The sequence below is a fragment of the Chiloscyllium plagiosum genome, unplaced genomic scaffold (assembly GCF_037043375.1).
Source record: "Chiloscyllium plagiosum isolate Xiang-an unplaced genomic scaffold, Cpla_swu_hap1 HiC_scaffold_41, whole genome shotgun sequence".
NCBI lineage: Eukaryota > Metazoa > Chordata > Chondrichthyes > Orectolobiformes > Hemiscylliidae > Chiloscyllium > Chiloscyllium plagiosum.
The window spans coordinates 11,112,976-11,128,726 of NW_028270179.1; the positions used below are offsets into that span (position 1 = coordinate 11,112,976).

Sequence of the window (15,751 nt, forward strand, 5' to 3'; positions counted from 1 at the left end):
CCTTCCCCACAGTCCAAATCCTCCCATTTATGTCTCACCCCATTGGCCTATCCCCTGAATGCTGATGAAAGTTTATGCTCGAAATGTCGAGTCTCCTGCTCGGTGGATGCTTCCTAACCGGCTGTGCGTTTCTAACACCACAATTGTGTCAATTTCTCCAACAACTTTATCTTTATTAATTACCTACATTGGAGTGGAGAATCTGAGTTTGGAAGGTACTCATTGAAGATTCTCAACATGCTTTCTGAATGGGAAACACAGTCATGACCATGCACCACTTATGGATGGGTTAAAATTGATGATTTCAATTTCTTCTCTCATCAAACCTTATGTCTTATATCGAAGTTTCCATTTCCACAGTTAATATAGTGACGATTGTGATCCTGTTCCGTGGGAAGTGTGGACTCTCCAGTTGTGTTATTCTCTATCTGACGGCCATGGCGATGGCAGATTTAATGGTGGTCATCCTTGACCTGATATTGAGACATATTCCGATTGTTTATCCAGAGGTCTTCATTTTCCTGGAGGATATGGATACGTGCAACATTCATGCTGTCCTGCTTTATGCAGTATCCAATTGCTCAGTCTGGTTCACCGTCACATTTACCTTCGACCGCTTGGTGGCCATTCGTTGTCCAAAGTTAAAAACTATATATTGTAGTGAGAAAACAGCGGCGGTTGTGCTCGGAACAGTGACTGTACTGAGTTGTTTGAATAATATCAGCTGGTATTTTATGTATAACGGTAATTATCTTTTATCTAATCATCCTATGTTTTGTGGTATAGAATTGAGTGATGATAATTTAGAGTTATGGGCCATAATTGAAATTGTTCACTACATTCTCACACCCTGTCTCCCATTCTTCCTGATTCTGCTGCTCAACATTTTCACTGTCAGACATATTGTAGTGAGTAGCAGAGCCCGCAGGAGACTCCGTGCTCAGAGCAATGGGGAGGGTCCAAGAGACATGGAGATGGAGAACCGAAGAAAATCAATTGTTCTTCTGTTTCTAATTTCCGGCAACTTCATCCTGCTGTGGGCAGTGTTTGCCGTGAATGCAATGCTTGAACGAATGGATAATCTGGGCTATTTGATTTATGTACCTGAATATGTCCTAGAATTAGGATTTATTCTCCAGCTCCTGAGTTGCTGCACAAACACTGGAATCTACGTCGTGACTCAGAATAGGTTCAGAGAACAATTCAAGAATTTGGTGATATATCCCTTCAGTCTGATCACTCATTTAATCAAACGGCAAGATTAACTCCTGCACTTGGTTTCCATGACACGCCCTAATTCACAACGATGATTTAGACTAATTGACACACGATATTCCAAATGTAGTCCGACTAGAGCCTTGCACAGCATTAGCAGTATATCCATGGATTTTCATTCTCCCACTGTCAAAATGAATGTCTTCCTTCCCTCCAGGTGAACCTGCAAACCAAGCTGTAGAAACCCCGAAACAGGACTCAAAACTCTCTCAGCGCTTTAAAACTCCGAAGTCCTTCCTAATTTAGAAAACAATCTATGTCCCTTTTCCTTCAATCAAATTGCATCTCGTCCTATTTGTTTCCATATTGTATTTCATTCTATCATTACAGTTCGCTGTCTTGTTGGGAAAGTTTGGAGAATAATATGGTTATTCGATGTTGATTGCCACAACGATTAAAATAGATATGGATAAAATCTGTCGTGGTTTTTAGACAATCAGTAGACATAAAGATTAAAAATATTATCTTCAGACACTTCCTTTCCAACCAACTCGCCATCCTATAGATCCCTTCCCAATTTAGAATATAGTTTACACATGTAATCATCCTATGAACGTTCTAACTTCAGATTGTAAACCCTTGTTTTCGATCAGTCACTTCATTGTTCACTTTCTTCGTCTGCTGTAGTCCTTCAGCATCCTCCCCATTTTGTTAACACTCCTGCCAGACCGCAAGCTATATGACTGATCTCTCAGTACTTTTCCAAAATTTCGTTCCCCTCAGTCTACTCTGGTCGTCTCTTGATCAAATTCATAGTTCAAAGGCAATTTCCTTTACCTCATTCCCCTTAAATCTTGGTGTGAAGCAAAACTTATTCACGCAGACTTAAAATTAAAAATTGATGCAGCAACCTCTGCCATTTGTGCAAGAGTGTTCCAAATATTTTGCACCCCTTGCGTGCAGCAGCTCTTTCGATAATCTCGCCTGAACAGTCTCAACCTGACTTTCAGAACATGGCCAGTTCTAGATCCCCAAATATGTGGATAGGCCATCTTTTTAAATAAGTTAGAGTGGTGCTGGAAGAGCACAGCATCCGAGGAGCAGGAAAATCGACGTTTCGGCAAAAGCCGAGGCAGGGTGCCTGCAGGGTGGAGAGATCAATGAGAGGGGGTGGGGATGGGGAGAAAGTAGCATAGGGTACAATAGGTGAATGGGGTGGGGATGTAGGTGATAGGTCAGAGAAGAGGAAGGGGGAAGGTTGCAAAGAACACAATGGGTGAATGGGGATGGGTTTGAAGTTGATAGGTCAGAGAGGCGGATGGAATAACAGGTGGAGAGGAAGATTCTCATTTCCCCTTCTCCCACCTCAGCCCAGTTCCAACCATCCAGCTGAGCACCGTCCCCATGTATTGTCCTACCTGCCTATTTTCCTTTCCACCTATCCACTCCCCCACATCTCTGACCTATCACCTTCACCACACCCCAATTCACCCATTGTACTGTATGCTACTTTCTCCCCACCCCCACCCCTCTCATTTGTCATTCCACTCTGCGGGCACCATTACTCTATTCCTGATGAAGGGCTTTTGCTCGAAACGTCGATTTTATTGCACCTGGGATGCTGCCTGACCTGCTGTGCTTTACCAGCGCTACTCGAATCAATGAAAGACGTAAAAAGGTATGGATAACTCAGGAGATATTTTGTGATGTGTTCGAAATCATGAGGGTATGAATACTACCATTAGGGCACTTTACCTGATTTCGTAATCAGGTCAACGAATTAAAAGCACAACTCATCGCGAATGAATATATTTTAGCAGATATTGCGGAGACATGGTTTCAGGATAGTAATGACTGAGAGTTAATTCTCCAGCGTTTCAGAGTATTCGGAAGGACCGACAGGAAGGGAAAGGAAATGGACAACATCAGAATAAGTTTGAATTCATTTGGGTGGCAAAAAGAAATTCGAAGAAAAAAAAATCTCGCTAATACACATAATCAAAAGGACACAAAATAATAAGATCAAAATGGAGTGGGCAAACAAAATTAAAGAAATAGCTAATGTCTGCAAAAAATGACACGCAATTATCATGGGGGATTTTAGTCTCAGTTGATTGGTCGAACCAGCTCTGCCTGGGCCGCCTTGTGGAGGGGTTGTCTTGAGTGCATCCGTGATGGTACCTTTGAATAGAATGCAATGAAACCGTAGAAGGAGCAAACAATCCTTCGTCATGCCCTGTGTAATGAGAGAGGAATAATTAATGACCCCATAGTTAGGGATCCTCTTGGAAGGAGCAATCACAGTATCGTTGAATTCAGAATACAGATGGAAGATGTGCAGGTAAAATCCAAAAGCAGAGTTCTGTGCTTAAACAAGAGAGACTACAATAGACTGAGGGGGATCTTGGCTAAAGTAGATTGGAAACAAATATTTTATAGTGCGAGAGTTGGCGTGCATTGGAAGACTTTCAATGCAATTTTCCAAAGATTTTAGGAAAAGTCTATTCAGTGAAAATGAAGAACTGTAAGAAAACGGATAATCTGTCATGGGTGATTTCGGAAAAAAAAGGCAGTCTATCCAATTGGAACAGAGGACATACAAATTGGTCAAAAATAGCAGGAAAATAGAAGATTTGGAAAATAAATTAAAAGTCACCAGAAACTCACAAGCATAGTTATAAAGAAAAGAATGATAGAACACGAGAACAAAAAAGCTGAGCACAAACTATAAAGATGGAAATCAAAAATGTTTATAAACTATAAAAGAAAAAGAGTTGCTAATATAAATGTTAATCCTTTAGAGGATGAGAAGGGGCATTTAGTTATAAGATAGGATGACTTTGCTCAGGTATCGAATATGTATTTTTCATCGATCCAGTGGATAACATTAAGAACATGCCAGTATTTGACAAAATGATGAAGGTAGATGACAACATGGAAACAATCATTATTCGTGTACTGTTAGACATGCTCATGGATCTCAGGTAGAGAGGTCTTATGGCCCTGGTGGAATGCATCCCAGAGCAGTAAAAGACATGGTGGGAGAAACAGCAAGAGCACTTGTATATTTTTCCAAATTTCAATGGAATCTCGGGCAGATCTAGTAGATTGGAAAAGAGCAAGTGTGACACAACTGTTTAAAAAGGAAATTAGACAAAAGATGTATTAGGTAATCGAATGGTTAGTTTCATCTATGTCATGGGAAGATGTTTCAGTCTATTATACAGGAATAAATAGCAGGCATCTCGATCGAAATTCTCCGGTTGAGTGGACGCAGCATGTATTCATGAAACACAGGTCATAGTTAACAAGTCTTTAGAATTCTACGAAGACATGCTGAGCAAGCGATGATCCAGTGGATCTGGTGTGGCCAGATTTCCAAAAGACTAGGACAACGTGCCACACAAGAGGCTGCTGCATAATATAAAGATGCATGGCGTTACGGGTTAAATATTAGAAAGGATAGAGAATAGCTTGACTAACAGGATGCAAAGAGCGCTGATAAAAGACTGACATACTAGTTGGCAATAAGTAACGTGTGATGTGCCTCAGGCAGTAGTGTTTGGACTGCAATTACTTTACAATTTATATACATGATTTGAAGTTGGGGACCACTTTGAGTGTGTCAGGTTTGTAGGTGGAACTGAAATGAGTGGCAGATCAAACTGCACAGAGGACTTTGAAGCTTTGGATAGGAACATAGATACTTTAAGTGAATTAACAAGTTGCTGGCAGATGGAATACAATTGTTAAAAACGGGAAGTTACAACACTTTGTTCAGAGTAACAAAAAAGTATGATTGTTTAAATGGTAAAAGGTTGCAGCACGCTGTATGCAGAGGGGCCCGGGTGTCCTTTTACATGAATCACAGAGCAGTTGGTCTGCAGGCAGAAGAGGGAATTAGGAAGGTAAATGAAATTTTGCCTTTCATTGCAGAAGGGATGGTGTTTTAAAGCAGGGACTTCTTGTTGCAGCTGTAAAAGGCGTTGATAAAGCCACAACTGGAATACTGCTTGCAGTTTCGGTTTCCATACATGAGAAAGGATGTACTATCACTGGAAGGGCTGCAGAGGTGGTACACTAGGTTAATGATGGAGATGAGGGATCCGGCGTATGTGGACACACTGAATCGACTGGCAATACATTCATTCGAATTTTGAAGAATGAGCCGGTGATCTTACACAAACAAATATAAGTATGAAGGGAACAGATCAGATAGAAGCAGAGAGGATGTTTCCATAGGCAGGTCATAATAGAACGGGAGGGCGTAGCATTAAAATCATGGGCAGCATAGTTAGGACTGAATTGGATAGGAACCTCTTCACCTCGAGGGTAATAAATCTGTGGAAATCCTTGTGCAGTGAAGTAATTCATGCTATTTTACTCAGATTTTATAAAGGTAAGACAGGTTTTTAAACAAGGAAGGAATGCAGGATGATGGTGACAGTGCGGATAAGTGGAGCTGAATCCAGGAAAAGATCCGCAATAGTTTTATTGAATGGTGGAGCATGCTCAAATCGCCAGATAACCTAATCCTGTTCCTAATTCTCATGTTATTAGATTAGGTTCCCTACAGCGTGGAAACAGGCCCTTTGGCCCAACAAGTCCACAGCAACCCTCTAAAGAGTAACCCACCCAGACCCATGTTTCTCCGACTAATGCATCTAACACTGGGCAATTTAACGCCGCCAATTCACCTGATCTGCAGATCTTTGTGACTGTGGGCAGGAACCGGAGCACACGGAAGAATCCCACACCGAGACGGGGAGGCTGGAATCGAACCCGTGTCCCTGATGCGGTGAGGCACCAGTGCTATCCACTGAGGCACCATGCCGTGTTTGCATGTGCACAATGTTCCGAAAGCAAAGACAAGGAGGTGGAGTTGATTACATGATTAAGCATGAAATGACGGCTGCACTAAGAAAGGAAACTGGCCTGAAGGATCAGAATATTGAATTATTCCAAGTGGAAATTAAAATCAAGACAGGAAGATTAAACCTGGACAGATTGAACATTGGAGTGGGAGGATGTCATTCAGCCATTCGAGCCTGCTCGGTCATCCATCACAATTATGACTGATGGTACAACTCAATAACCTTACCCTGCTTTCTCCCCATAACTTTGATAACAAGACGGCCTCAAGTGCTATACCCAGCCTCTTCTTGACAACATTTAATGCTTTCTGTGGTAATGATTTCCACAGGTTCACGCTGCACCTACGTCCTAAATGGTCCATCCGAATCCGCAGACAGTGACAATTGACGCTGGACATACCAACATCAGGAACATCATCTCTGCTTCTAGACTGTCTTGTCTTCTTAGAATATTCTGAGTCCATATGAGATCCACGCTCATTCATCTGAACTCCACGAGAAAAAAAATAACTGAGTAAATGTCTGCTTATACGTTAGTCCCATCACCCCCGGAATCATCCTGTAAAACTTTACTGCACTCCCACGAGAACAAGAGAATTCTTCCTCCAAAAAGCAGACAACATTTAAATGTGACCACACCAAGGACTTGTAAAACTGCCAGAACACATCCTGGTTCCTGGACTCGCAGTGAAGGCCAATATAATATTTGCCTTGTTTACTGTCTGTTACACGGGTGCGCAGGAAGGCCCAGGTCCCACTGCACACTCCGCTGCTCCCAATTCACAGCCATTCAGTTCGTAGTCTGCCGTCTTGTTTTTGCATCCGAAGTGAATATCCTCACATTTCTGCCAATTACACAATATCTGCCATTTCTTTGCCCACTCAGCCAATCTGTTCACAACATGCTGAAAGAGCTCTGCATCTTTGAAGCATTTTACCCTCCCACCGAACGTGATACTGCCTGCTGAATTTGAGATGTTACATGTTGTTCCCTGATTCAAATCATTAACATATATTGTGAATAGCTTTTATACTAGAACCAATCACACTGACGCCATACTAGTTATTCTCTAACAGACGAAAATGAAATATGAGAGCCACAGAGTCATAGAGCTGTACAGCAAGGAAACAGACCCTTCGGTCCAAACCGTCCATGCTGACCCGATATCCCAACCCAATCGAGTCCCACCTGCCAGCACCCGTCCCATATCCCTTCAAACTCTTCCTATTCATATACCATCCAAATGCCTCTTAAATGTTGCAATTATACCAGCCTCCACCACATCATGTAGCAGCTCATTTCATGCACGTACCACCCTCTGCGTGAAAAAGTTGCCCCTTAGGTCTCTTTTATATCTTTCCCCTCTCATCCTAAACCTATACCCTCTAGTTCTGGACTCCCCAATCCCAGGGAAAAGACTTCGCCTATTTATCCTATCCATGCCCCTCATAATTTTGTAAACCTCCATAAGGTTGCCCCTCAGCCTCCGACGCTCCAGGGAAAACAGCCCCAGCCTGTTCAGTCTCTCCCTGTCGCTCAGATCCTCCAACCCTGGCAACATCCTTGTAAATCTTTTCTGAACCCTTTCAAGTTTCACAACATCTTTCCGATAGGAAGGAGAGCAGAATTGCACGCAATTTTCCAACAGTGGCCGAACTAATGTTGATGCTTGGGCATTGACAAGCAGATTAATGGATTTATCAATTTACAGCCGCAACATGACCTCCCAACTCCTGTACTGAATACTCTGACCAATGAAGGAAAGCATACCAAATGCCTTCTTCACTGTCCCATCTACCTGCGAATCCACTTTCAAGGAGCTATGAACCTGCACTCCAAGGACTTGCCTCAGAAGCCTTTCTTCACACATAACTGCTGATCTGAATCAAAATCTCCAAACTAAATGATCATTAGCTTCACAGCTAGCTGGCCATTTCACTTTGATTAGATAGTTTATTTTAAAGACATGAAAGGCTCAGGCGAGAGGCATTATCTGGTGTGGTAAACAAATCAATCCCACCAATAAACCTTTCAAAGCAGCCGAGTTGGAAACTGGCCAAATACAAACTCTCTGGAACAAACAATCTCGATTGCATTGTAAAATGACTAGCATTGCGACACAGTGTTGCTCGTAACTAGCATGGTACTGAAGAAAATACAAACATTTGGCCTTGAATGTATTGTAATGTAGAGATTTGACATTTCAGAAAGAGTTAAATACCTCTAAAAGTACGCAGAGTTTCTGGCATTGCATTGGCTTCCAATACCCGTTGTCAAAATTTGTTTACTTATCCTTTTTAGAACTGATTTCGTCTTGCCTTGGGTTCTCCCTTCCCTCTATGCATTCAATATAACGCAATGCTTTTTAAATTGTTGCAATTCGCAAAAAACTCTTCTGAGAGTGAACGATGCATTTTGTATACCTGACCTTTCAGTTTTGTTTGCATTCAGACAATTGCTTCATTCATTGCAAGATCCTTGCATCGCAAAAGACAGAGAGAATACCTCCATTGTTTTTCTCAACATTTAGTGAGTTGCCAGCAGTTACTCCATATGTTGGGCATCAACAAGCAGGTTAATGGATTTATCAATTTATGACAACGTCCCTCCAACCTACAGGCTCAGAAGGAAAGTAGTTGAGGCCATAATTGGGAAGACTGTGCTCACAGGATTTCGGGCTTGATCAGACTTGGTAGTCCAGAATCCTCAGTAATGTGCAGTCGCGTTTTCCCTCAGAGACGAAACTTTGTAGATGAAGATCCCGTTAATTTCAAAGTGCATCGAAATTCCCAATTCGTCCGACCTCGTTCGTCAATAAGCGCAGACCAGATGTCTAGACTTGCCAAGAATTATTTCATAACTTGTAGCAGTGGCTAAAATGTCATGGGCGATCGAAATATAACTTTACAAATGAAACACAAACTCCTAAAAAACTTCCAGCAGCACACAGATGCAGGCAGCAAAAATGTATTGATGTTATGCGTGGAGGGATGGACTGAGAAACCAATCATATTTTTATCTCTTCACAGACATTATCGCAAGATCATTTTCTTAATTATAACATTGTTTATCGGACCACAGGTTATTTCAATTGTTGACAGAAGTCAAAGAATAATTGGTAACAATTGCGTTATTTAAGTATATATTTGGTGCTTATAATTTGGGGCTATATAATTTAGTATATATTTAAGTATATAGAGAACAGGGCCTCTCAACGACCAAGATAATATATATGTGTGAAGGGAGATGGACGAGGTCCTCAGTGAATACTTCTTTGCTGTGTTTAACGTAGGGAAAGTATTGAAGACATGGGATCTTGCTGAAGTTAGTGAGAACAGTCTTTCTTCCAGTAGAGGAGGTGTTGGATGTATTAGCATGTTTGAAGGTGAATAAACTTCCGAGTCCTGCCCAGATAGATCCAAGAACACTGCAAGAATTTGTGTTGGCTCAGGCTGACACCTTTGCATTATTGTTAGCCACGGGTGAGGTCCTGCAAGCCTGGAGGTTGACCAACATTGTGCCATTATTCAAGAATTGCTAAGAAGAAAAACTTGGGAAATATGCACTTGTAAGCGTCAACTTTGTGGTAGGTAAGTTATTTGCGATGATTCTGAAAGAAAAGCCTGTCATTTATTTGCAAAGGCAGGGTTTGATTAGGAAGAGTTAGAATGGCTTCTTACGTTGGAGATCATGCTTAACAAATTTGTGAGAGTTATTTATTGAAGCGACCAACAGGTTGGCGAAGGCACGGCGTTGTGCATGGTCTGTCTGTATTTCAAAAAGGTCTTTGATAATGTTCCAAATGGTAGAGTGCTCAGGATGGTTACATCGCGTGGAATTCAGGGAGTGCTGGCAAATTCGATACATAATTAGTAAGATGGTAGTAAGCAGGTGGTAATAGATTAGATTACATTACATTACAGTGTGGAAATAGGCCCTTCGGCCCAACAAGTCCACACCGACCCGCCAAAGCGCAACCCACCCATACATTTACCACTTAACACACACTACGAGCATGGCCAATTCACCAAACCTGCACATCTTTGGCCTATGGGAGGAAACCGGAGCACCCGGAGGAAACCCACGTAGACATGTGGAGAACGTGCAAACTCCACACAGTCAGTCGCCTGAGGCGGGAATTGAACCCGGGACTCTGGCGCCACTGTGCCAACGTGCCGCCCACAAATAGTGGAAGGATGCTTGTTGGACAGGAGATATGTGTCCAGTGGAGTGCCTGAGGAGACGGCGCCATGCAATTGATTGTTTGTTGTCTATATGAATGATTTGGAATACAATTTACAAGGCACGATTAGTAAGTTTGCAATAGGTGGTTTTGTGAACAGTGAGGAATGTTGTCTGAAATTTCAGGTCAGCATTGTTCAGCTCGGGATAGGGACTGAGAGATGGTGAGCAGTCCTAATTATTGATCAGTGTGAGGTCCTGTAACGTCAGCAATTACCCAGTCCTCCAGGACATCACCTGTGTTCAAGTATGTTGCAAAGATATCTGATAAGTTGCCAGCTATTCCCTCTCTCACATACCTCAATTATCCTGGGATAGACCCCATCTGGACCTGGGGACCTGCCCATCATCATACCTTTTGAAATATAGCACTTTCTCCCTCCTTATGCCGACATGACCGAGACTAATCAAATCTCTATCTCTGACGTCAACAACCGCCACCTCCGTCCCTTCGCTGAATACTAATTGAAATAACTCGTTAAGAATCTCAGGCATTTTTTCTGATTCCATGCATAACGTTCCTCCTATGTCCTTGATTGGGCCAATCAATTCTGCAGTTACTTTCTTGCACCGTATATATGAATACCAGGCCTCAGGATTTTACTTAACCCTGTTTGCTAAAGATATCTCATGACCCTTTTATCATTCTGAATTCCTCGTTCCAGATTGGTCCTACATTCTCGAAATTATTCCAAAGGTTCGTCTGTCTTCAGTCTCCTAGATCTTGCTTCATTTTTCCTCTTAGCAATCTCACAATTTCATCTGTCATCCGTGGTTCCTTAATCTTTGTAAGCTCTATTTTCATTTTGACAGGGGCATGTTTCCTCTGCAATTGAATCAACTGCTCTCTAAAATCCCCACTCCTATCAAATATTGATTTACCTTCAAACAGCTGTTCCCATTCTAAATTGCCCAGCTGCTGCAGAATTTTGGAATAGTTGGCCGTACCCCAATATAAAATTCTTCTATTAGGATCACTCTCACCTTTGTACATGAGTATTCTAAAACGTATGTATTTGCGATAACTAGTCCCAAGCTAATCCACACACTGAAATGTCAATCACCGGTTCGGTCTCACTCCCCAACACCATGTCCAGTATGGCCTCTTCCCGAATTGGATTATTTATATACCACTCTAGAAAGCCCTCCTGGATACTCCTGACAAATGCTGCTCCATCTACAACACTGACACTAAGTGTATTCCAGTTAATGGGGGAAAATTGGAATCTCCTGTCACCATTACTCTTTTGCCCGACGTCTTTTCATAATCTGTTTGTATATTTGCACCTCGAAATCACGCTCTTTAGTGGGAGGCCTGCAGTACAGTCCCAACATTATTACTGCACCATTGCTATTTCTGAGGTCAGAAAATATTTCCTCACTGCTCGACTCCTCCATCGAACCCTCCTTTCTGCCATTTAATGCAACATCTCCACCACATTTACAGCCCTCTCTATCCGGCCTGAAGATCTATATCCTGGCAAATTTAGTTGTTTCGGGACTGAAGGTGATTTAGCGATCGGAATCGGTAATTGGCTTGCTGAAAAAGACAGAGTGTGGTGATTGAAAGAAATGTTCAGTTACCCGTGGTGTGCAACAAGGATCTGTTCTGGGGCCACTGATGTTTGTCATGTGTATTAATGATCGGGATGTGCTGCCGTTGACTGGAAGGGTGATTGAGCTTCAAAGCCACGAGGTCATGCTGAAACAGTACAAGGGACTGTAATACCGCACCTGGGGTTTTGCTTATAATTCTGATCATCAAATTATAGGAAGGATGTGGAAGCTTTGGAAAACTTTCGGAGGGGATTTACTTCTATATTGCATGGCATGAAAGGATGGTCTTTCGAGGAAAGACTGAGGGAATTGAGGCTGTTTTTGTTGGAGAGAAGAACGTTGAGAGGCAACTTAATCAAGATGTGCAAGTTGATCAGAGGCTTAGAAACGGCGTACAATGGAAGTCTTTTTTCCCAGGATGGTGACGACGAACAATGTTTTAAATTGAGGGGTGAGAGACTTAGGACAGATGTCTGGGGTAGTTTCTTTACTCAGAGCATAGTCGGCTCTTGGACCGACCTGACTGCAACGGTAATAGACCTGCCGACGTTCAGGGCATTTAAATAGGCATCGAACATACATATGGATATTAAGAGAACGGCGTATGTTAGATGGGCATCAGCTTACATTCTTTCACAGGTTGGTGCAACATCGAGGGCCAAAGTGATGGCACTGCGCTGTTACATTCTATGTTCTATGCTCTATGTTCTGTGCCCTTCCCTCAATCAAGTCTCAATAATTGCAATAATATCATTCTGTCAGGTACTACTCCAAGCCCGACGTTCATCTACCTTTCCGAACAATCTTCTTGCACTAAAACAAGTGCATTTCAGGCAACCACTCCTTTTTCGCTCATCATGAGCACCCTGCCTAATCTTTTCCTGAGTCACGTTGACTGCAACCTTTAGTTCCTTCGAGGCTTCAGCTAAGACCTCCATGCTGTCCGAGACCCTCCTCGTCTGGTTCCCACCCGCTGCCACATTTGTTTAAATCCACTACAACAGCGTTAGGAAAAACATCCACAAGGAATTTGGTCCAGTCCGTCCCAGGTGTAGACAATCCAAATTGTCATAGTTCCATTTCCCCAGAACCAGTTCTGAAATCTCAAAAATATGAATCCCTCCCACGGACCATCTCTCAAGCTACACATTCATCCGACCTATGTTTTAACATGGAATCTGAGGAGCGAGTGGCAGTTTTTGCAATCCTGAGATTACTACATCTGAGGCTTTTATTTTTAACATGATTCTCAACTCCCTTAGTACTGCTTGTAGGATCTCACCCCTTTTCCAACTTCTACCAAAGCAACTATATGCACCACGACAACTGGCTGTTCATCTTCCCTCATGAGAATGTTTTGCAGCCGATCTGAAACATCCCTGACCCGTGCAACATGAGGCAAGATACCATTCGGGAGTCTCGTTTCCGACCAGAGCACCGACTATCTAATCTATTTACAATTGAGTCCCCTATGACTATAGCCCTTCCACTCTTTTCCCCACCCTTATGTACACCAGAGCTGCTCAAGATGCTCAGAATCAGACCTATGCTGCCTTCCCCTGTGTTGCCATCTCCCGCGACAGTATCCAAAACGGTATACCTGTTTTGGAAGGAGATGACCCAAAGTCGACACCTGCACTGCCTTCCTGCTCTTTCTTTGCCCTTTCGTCAACCATTCCGATTCTCCCTCAGCAGTCTTAATATATGGTGCGACCAATTCACTAAACGTGCTAACCACAACTCCCTCAGCGTCGCATAAGCTCAAACGTGAGTCCATCTGCAGCTCCAGAGCTGTCATGCTGTCGAACAAGTGTTGCAGCTAAACTCATTTACCGCAAGTGAAGGAGTTAGGGACATCAGGTGTCTTCTTGAGCTTCCACATTGAAAAACCGAAGCAAAACACGTGTTATCTCCTGCCATTCTTAATAGTAAGCTTAACTTAGATAAAAGGATAACGAACAAAAGGAAATGCTTTTATCAATCACAGGATGAAAAAGTAAAACTTTATCAACACACCACAGAGTCCTTTGTGTTTGTTTAGAGGAGGAGGGCGGGTGGGAAACATTACACGTGTAGTGTCTCGGGTTCATTCGCTCACCAAATATATCAGTTCACTTACTTTCCAAGTGTCAATTCGACCGCTTCCACTCAGCTCGTCGCTCTCACCGCTGTTGCGAATAGAGGCCTGACACTTTAAGTGGAAAATGTCCATTCCCAGCAGGCCCCTGGTCCTCTCTATCTCTGTTTCTCTTCATCGCTGCTCCAAAAATATACATTAATCCCTCCCCAGCAGTATCATCAATAGCAACCCCGAGGACATTGGTTCAAGTGTCCACGGTGAAGTATGTAATAGTCCTACCTGCCCCAGAACCAGTCTCAATTTCGCAAAAAATCAGAACGCTTCCGCCTACACAATCACTCAAGCCATGCGTTTACCCTGTTTATTCTTTCATTTCTACCCTGATGAGCAAGTGGCACTGTTAGCAGCCCTGCTGTTACAACCTCTGAGTTTGTACTTTTTAACTTGGCTCCTAACTCTCTAAATTCTGCTTGTCGGATCTAAATCCATTTTTTACATATATCATTGGTGCTTATGTGCACCACGACAATTAGCTGTTCACCTTCCCCCTTCAGAATATTTTGCGGCCGATCTGAGTGCACCTGGGTGGCAACATATCATGTGGGAGTCTCATTTTCGACCACAGCACCGTACTCACAGAAAGACATCGTTTCACTCAAAGCTCGAAGGCCACTGACGCTCGAATTTAGTCCCTATTAAGTGGGAAAATTTACCTTTCCGTCAGCCACTAGTCTCCTGTCTCTAACTCTCTCTCTCTCTTTCTCTCTCTCTCTTTCTCCCACACGCACTCTCTCTCTCACTCTCTGTCCTCCCAAAAGAATAATGGTCCTTCCTGGCTACTTTGCAATCCTCTGAAGCCTCGTCTGATCATTGCCTCTTCACATTTCTGCCTCGCAATATGCTCCTCCGTGTCTCTGTTGGAATTGGTGTCCGATAAAAAAGTCCCAATAAAGTGACGCTCCGTTGCTGTTCCTAATTTCCACCCGCACTGATTCTGGAAACAAACACTTCTCGATGATTTCTCTTTCTGCAGAACTTATAATATTACTGAATAGCAATGCCACTCCACCAAGTCTTGTACTTTCCCCTACTCATTTTGAAACTACAAAACCCTGGAACATTCAACAACATTCCTTCTCTGTGATATCCAAGTCATCGTAATGGATACAACATCATAGTTCGAAGTATTGATCTATGTTCTGAATTCACAACCTTGATTCTGAAACTCTTGCATTAAAATAGACACTGTTCAAAATACTGAATGCACCTTTTCTCTTTCAAGTACCTCTCCCTCCTCACAGACACTCTGTGCGCTGTCTCTGGGTGTTTGCTACATACTCCATTATTTGAACCGTAGCTCAATTCCCCACCACAAAGGCCAATCCTGTTTAAACCTTCTCGAATGGCTCGAGCAGACTATGCAGCCCAGGATATTCATGCTCCTCCAGTTCAGATGAAATCGGTCCTTCTTGGAAAGGTCCCACCTTCGCTAGAAAGTATCCCAAAGATTCGCATATTTGAAGCCCTTCCTTGGACACCAACTCTGCAACCTCAGTTTCCATCTGCTCTCGCTCTCTATTCCGAGCCTCACTAGCACGTGGCACGGGCGATAATCCGAAGATTACTGCTGTGTTCGTAGTGCCTTCGAGTTTACAACTTAATTCCCTATATTTTAGGTTTTCCTCTCTTTTCCTATCTATGCCATTGGCTGCCGATGTGTACCAGGCCTTCTGGCTGCTCTACCTTTCCTTAAGCATCCTGTAGACGCGATCAGAGACAGCC

The 15,751-nt window shown here is 42.9% G+C and overlaps 1 protein-coding gene across 1 annotated transcript; it reads left to right on the forward strand.

The window, feature by feature from the left end:
* Positions 1 to 437: 437 nt before the first annotated feature.
* Positions 438 to 1,265, forward strand: LOC148138147 (G protein-coupled receptor 15-like). Its single transcript, XM_087981829.1, has one exon. It carries the CDS (start codon positions 438 to 440, stop codon positions 1,263 to 1,265), a length of 828 nt encoding a protein of 275 aa, XP_087837955.1.
* Positions 1,266 to 15,751: the final 14,486 nt, after the last annotated feature.